The 6,219-nt window shown below is 40.5% G+C and overlaps 1 protein-coding gene across 9 annotated transcripts; it reads left to right on the top strand.

Moving 5' to 3' along the window:
* Positions 1 to 659: 659 nt before the first annotated feature.
* Positions 660 to 5,575, top strand: LOC311056472 (uncharacterized protein). 9 transcript variants are annotated; one of them, XR_014601884.1, is made up of 12 exons: positions 660 to 801; positions 1,882 to 1,986; positions 2,547 to 2,618; positions 2,720 to 2,775; positions 2,955 to 3,041; positions 3,222 to 3,308; positions 3,491 to 3,573; positions 3,754 to 3,808; positions 4,026 to 4,076; positions 4,259 to 4,345; positions 4,525 to 4,607; positions 5,042 to 5,575. XR_014601884.1 is itself a non-coding variant. In XM_084073109.1 (9 exons), exons 6-9 carry the CDS (start codon positions 3,298 to 3,300, stop codon positions 5,101 to 5,103), a joined length of 243 nt encoding a protein of 80 aa, XP_083929235.1. In that variant the 5' UTR covers positions 660 to 801; positions 1,882 to 1,986; positions 2,547 to 2,618; positions 2,720 to 2,775; positions 2,977 to 3,041; positions 3,222 to 3,297; the 3' UTR covers positions 5,104 to 5,575. The 9 variants fall into 9 exon arrangements, 5 of the variants coding, with proteins under 5 accessions (XP_083929235.1, XP_083929236.1, XP_083929233.1 ...); XR_014601883.1 differs by lacking the exon at positions 3,222 to 3,308; XR_014601882.1 differs by lacking the exons at positions 3,222 to 3,308; positions 3,491 to 3,573.
* The last annotated feature ends 644 nt before the right edge of the window (positions 5,576 to 6,219 follow it).

Here is a 6,219-nt window from a genome sequence, read left to right as displayed (position 1 = left end):
TGTTCTCATGTCTTACTAAATAAAGTACATCAATCAATCAATCAATCAATACTTACTTGGTTTGTTGTTAGTTGTATCTATAAAACCATTCTATTTAAAAAATATAAAAATGTATATGCATATGTATGTATAGTTGCACATGATAGTTGTTTAATGCAGTGGTTCTCAAAGTGGGGTCAAGGGACCCCCAGGGGTCCTTGGGGTGGTTCTAGGGGGTCCCCAGAAAAATGTGTAAATACAGCATCACAATCATTTTATCCATTTATATGTTGGCTATTCAAAATAGCAGATACAATCTTACAGTGTGTCACTTTGTGCTGTGCTGCGAGCTTGTACCTACTATTCTTGAAAATATTTGAAAAATATTGAAAATGTAAAATCTCTTCTGAGGTCTCTGGAAACACTTTTTCAGATGGGGGTCCGCCGCCAAAAACATATGAATGTGGGGTCCTTGACATGAAAACGCTTGAATGAGAACCAATGGTTTAATGATCAAATGAAATAAAGTACTATGATCTCTGAGGTGGAAAGACTGGTGATGCGAGGTTACTATGATCATTGGTTAAAGTCCACGCCCTGTCCTCGATCATTGGTCCACAAAGTCACGCGAGAATTTATGTGTATAAAGCAGCCTCCGCGACCACGCAGAGTCTTTCAGGTTCCGGTCAGACTGGGAGATGGCTGGCTGCGGCGTAAGGCACAACGCGACGTTATTATTATGTAATAACCATGTTCTATCCAGTCCACGTCGGACACGGACTGTAATCTACTACGTACTTTACCAAGAAGTGGAATATGAACGTGAGTAGTAGTAGTACACCACAATGTGGCCACACTACAGCCCATATTTGATGCTACCATGACTCGAGCTAATGCTATTAGCTGAAGCTAAACACGTGTGGTGCACACTGGTGCCTGTGCTGTATCACTTAGAATCAGCACGTGGCAGTGGTGGAAGAAGTACTACCTTTTTTACTTTAGTAAAAGTATCAATACTAAATTTACTTGAGTAAAAGTATTGGCATCAAAATGTACTTAAAGTATTCATTATATAGACTGTGTAAAACACTTTTGAAATAGCAGATCTACAAGCTGCATTGTGAGCTTGTAGATCGGCTATTTTCAAATGGCCGAAATGTGTATATAGGGCTGAAGTGGTTAAAGGGATAGTTCACCCCTAGCCCTGGTCCAGAGCGTTATAACTCACTAACGCTCTGGACCAGGGCTAAGTTCACCCCAAAATGACTTTTTCCCCCCTATCGATTAGTCACCCCATGGAGACTTGAATTCTTGGATATTTTTCTGCTTTTGTCACATTCCTAAGCCATTTTGATGACCAGCAGCAGTTCTGGTAGGAGACAGTCTCCTTGTGTTTCCTACCGGAACGGCTGCCTAGTGTCTACCGCTCCGCTGGTCATCAAATGATTTGCTTAGGAATGCGACAAAAACACAAAAATCCATGAATTAAAGTCTGAGGCTAGTTTTTTTGGGTTGAACTATCCCCTTGATGTTTTGTAATCAAAATCTTCAAGTAACAAACTTATTTTCCCTGGACTTCACTTATGTTAACATACTGATTGATTTACTATCTGGCTGTGGCAATCTTTATGCAGTTTTATATGAGCGGCTTAACACATTTGATATTCATGACTTGGAATATCAAATGTGTTATCTGTCAATTCACTAATTACATTATCCTGGGTACCACACGTGTTGGCTGATCTGGATATGATGACACACCCAGCTCATTGATATACAATGATACATTTTGTTCCTATTATTTCTGATCCAGAACCTAAAGGCTTTGTATGTGTATATGTAGTTTTTATGGTTTTGAACTTCAATGGTTATAACAAAACATTTGTTGTAACCACTCCTCAGCTCAGGTGGACGTCACTGAGGAATATCCTGGATAACAAGGAGAAGGATTCGGCTTTCCGAGGAATCTGCATGATGATCGGGGTCAACCCTGGAGGAGTGGTGCAAGTGGGTGTTTTGGTTACTGGATTACTGAGAACATAACTTGATGCACAGTGATGTGGAAATGGAAGTCACCTCTTTCAAGATATATTTTTACATATTGGGACATAAACCTCCACCCAAGCTATTAATCTAACATGACTCATAAAACACTAAATTTGTCTATGTATTCAACCAAAAATAAGCCATCGTGCAGAAACCACACGTGTCTCCATATAAACAAAGCAGGTAGTTGGAACCACATACTGCTAATCTTAATTTGTCATGAAGTCAGTCGTATCTGTCAGGACATGGCAAGTATTAAATTAAGTCTGTCAAACCGTAGACTTGAAAGAGGATGCAACCTGTGTGCCCCCCCACACACGTCACTGTAACATAAGTTTCTTTTGCTTTCTCAATACTCATCTATTCTACTCTATGATGAACCTTAAACTAGACACTCGAAATCTGACAAATCATATGATTGGATTTTTTAAAGGTCTGAGATCAGTGGATTAGGAGAAGCAGAGGCTCACCTACTAAGTGGAGAACTGACATTAATTATTCATGTGTATTTCCATGTCCAGGATTTCATCTTCTGCGATGCAGTGGCTTCCTGGGTCAACCCCAAGGATGACCTGAGAGACATTTTTTATAAAGTGAGTATGACCTAAAGGCAATTCCATGTATGCTAAAAGGCAAAGTGTGGTCTTTTTTTAGTTTTTGCATGTTTAAAGGTGCCATTTTCCCCGCTTTGCAGGCCTGCATTACATGAGGACTTTTGGGTGAATCCATGTGTCGTGAAATGGGCTGGAGGTGAGGTTTTAAGCATTACAAGAACATGGGGGTTTATACTATAAAGTCAATGATGAAACTGTTATCCCTGTCTGAAGAAGAGTGTAGAGAATCCTCGCTGACCTGATGGCTTTGCTACAGCCTGATATCTGGTGTCCTCTGGTTGTGTGAAGCCATCTAATCAAATGTATCATTAACAGGCCAACACTTCCCATCCTACAGCATGAAATGGACAGGAGTTATTCAGTGCCATGGGACGACTCCATCTGTCACGAAATAGGCTGGAGGTGAGGTTTTTAAGCATTACGAGTAACATAGGGGTTTATACTCTAAAGTCAATGATGAAACTGTTATCCCTGTCTGAAGAAGAGTGTAGAGAATCCTCGCTGACCTGATGGCTTTACTACAGCCTGCTGTCTGGTGTCTTCTGGTTGTGTGGAGCCATCTAATCAATGTGTCGTTAACAGGTCAAGACTTCCCATCCTACAGCATGAAATGGACAGGAGTTATTAAGTACCATGGGACGAATCCATGTGCCATTAAATGGGCTGGAGGTGAGGTTTTAAGCATTACAAGAACTGTGGGGGGGTTATACACTATAAAGTCAATGATGAAACTGTTATCCCTGTCTGAAGAAGAGTGTAGAGAATCCTCGCTGACCTGATGGCTTTGCTACAGCCTGATGTCTGGTGTCTTCTGGTTGTGTGGAGCCATCTAATCAATGTGTCGTTAACAGGTCAAGACTTCCCATCCTACAGCATGAAATGGACAGGAGTTATTCAGTGCCATGGGACGAATCTGTCATGAAATGGGCTGAAGGTGAGGTTTTAAGCATTACAAGAACTATGGGGGTTTTGTACTCTAAAGTCAATGATGAAACTGTTATCCCTGTCTGAAGAAGAGTGTAGAGAATCCTCGCTGACCTGATGGCTTTGCTACAGCCTGATATCTGGTCTCCTCTGGTTGTGTGGAGCCATCTAATCAATGTGTCGTTAACAGGTCAACACTTCCCATCCTACTCTACAGCATGAAATGGACAAGGAGTTATTCAGAGGTATTTACCACTCAATGGCTCTTCAGTTTTCCATAGTTTCAATGATTAAATGGCTGCATAGGAAGTGCCGTCTTATGCGATAACTGCTGATGGTGAAGCTTATCTGAGAAATGCAGTCATAATTGTCACGCAATCTTACATTCTTCTTAGAAACAAAACTTTATATTCTACAGGTGTGGGTGCATGTTTAAAGATGCCATTTCCCCATGTTTTGCAGGCCTACATGAGGACTCTTGGACAAATCTACGTGTCGTGAACTGGGCTGGAGGTGAGGTTTTGAGCATTACAAGAACCATGGGGGTTTATACTCGATAAAGTCAATGATGAAACTGTTATCCCTGTCTGAAGAAGAGTGTAGAGAATCCTCGCTGACCTGATGGCTTTGCTACAGCCTGATATCTGGTGTCCTCTGGTTGTGCGGTGCCATCTAATCATATGTGTCGTTAACAGGTCAACGCTTCCCATCCTGCAGCATGAAATGGACAGGAGTTATTCAGTGCCATGGGACGACTCCATGTGTCGCGACATAGGCTGGAGGTGAGGTTTTTAAGAATTACGAGAAACCTAGGGGTTTATACTCTAAAGTCAATGATGAAACTGTTATCCCTGTCTGAAGAAGAGTGTAGAGAATCCTCGCTGACCTGATGGCTTTGCTACAGCCTGATGTCTGGTGTCTTCTGGTTGTGTGGAGCCATCTAATAATGTGTCGTTAACAGGTCAAGACTTCACATCCTAGAGCAAGAAATGGACAGGAGTTATTGCAATGATGCAACACCATCATTAAAGGAGTTATGCAAAGGTATTTACCACTCTATGGCTGTTAGTTTGATGTAGTCATAGTTTGACTATCAGATCTCTTCCTCCTATCTTTTGGGGTAATCAAAATTCGATCAATGGGCAAAAACAACAAACTTATGCCCACTGCTTTGAATGATGCCTTCCCTTATGAAGGAACATCCGTGGAGTCTATGCATTGGTTCTGTGAATGTGTTAACCTTCCAGACAGTTTTAGCCCATACATTGAATTTAGATGTCACCATACTTATTGGTAGGCAGAGATCCCTGATGTCTGGCTATGTGAGCTGTGATTTCAATGATGAAATGGCTGCATAGGAAAAGCCGTCTAATGCGATAACTGACGATGATGAAGCGTATCTGAGAAATACTGTCTTGTTTGGCACTCAACCTGGCCTTTTTTTTATTTTGGACTTAACTCTATATTGTCTTCTACAGGTGTGACTGAAAGTCTGAGAAGAGCAGAAGACTGGATGTGGCAATCGCATGCATCAAAGTAGACTGCAACACACCTCAATTGATGGCATTTGTGTAACTGAGTTAAATAGTTGATTTAGTGAATTTTTACTAGAGCCAGCCAGTGGTTAAGTAGGTCGGGGTAGGCCTGTCACAAAATCACAGATCGCATATTTTGGCTAATTGTGATTTTCCGTAGTTTTATTCATCTGAAAAAAATGTTCCTTCTAAAATGGTTGAGCTTGTTAATCTTTTTCACTTTTTGAAAGTGGGTCGGGGTAGGCCTGCCACAAAATCACCTGAAATTATTTGAGCTAATTCAACATTTCCATCAATTGTTTTTATTATCCAGTTTGTTTTCTTTTCTAAAATGGTTGAGCTTGACTTCCCTTGAAAGTATAAATTAATTCTGTTTTGCCCATGGTAAATATTTTCTGTTAACTTTTTGTGTAAAACCTCTGCCCTGTTAATGCCTTGTTCAATGCCAAAAACACAATTAAAACATTATAAACGCAATCGTTTTGAAAATGGGTTCATTATTTAAAGCTACAGTGACCTCTCCTGGTGAAAAGCAAAACTGCATTTAATAGACAGGCCAGTTGGAGGCTTTCAATAGGACTGTTAAATGAATGGATGTTTCTGATTTTTGTACATTGTAATGCACTGTAGACTTTGTATTTGGGCAATATTGGGTATAATTTGCAATAAAAACTTGTGTTAGTATAGGCCATGGTGTGGTGATGCATGTGGAATGGGCAACACTCAGATTTGACTAGCTATGGCTCATTCATTATTACAGTAACAAAATGAAGGGCATTGAATCATTAAGTTTTGCAGGTCACAGACACCTTTTTATAAACTTAATGATTAAAAGCCCTTTTCATTTTGTTAAATCATGAGGTCAGTTTAATTTGTATTGAATGAATTCCATGCATCGTTGAAGCGAATAAGTGCAGACCCCTGTAGTCAATTCAATTACAGCAAGTATTTTCTGTGGTAGCTACAATATCTTTGCAGCAGCCGATCCATACCAGTTTGAGAAAATGAACCAGTTGCTGCTTCGGACGTCATTTGTCACGTTTTTTTCCCCCCCTGCACCGAAGCCAGCAGTTCTATGTAAATGTAGTTTCAAGTTTGATGCGTGTATCGAAGCTCACAGA

The sequence above is a fragment of the Gymnoscopelus microlampas genome, assembly GCF_963454915.1.
Source record: "Gymnoscopelus microlampas genome assembly, chromosome: 11".
Taxonomy (NCBI): Eukaryota; Metazoa; Chordata; class Actinopteri; order Myctophiformes; family Myctophidae; genus Gymnoscopelus; species Gymnoscopelus microlampas.
This window is presented reverse-complemented; position numbering and strand designations above follow the sequence as displayed.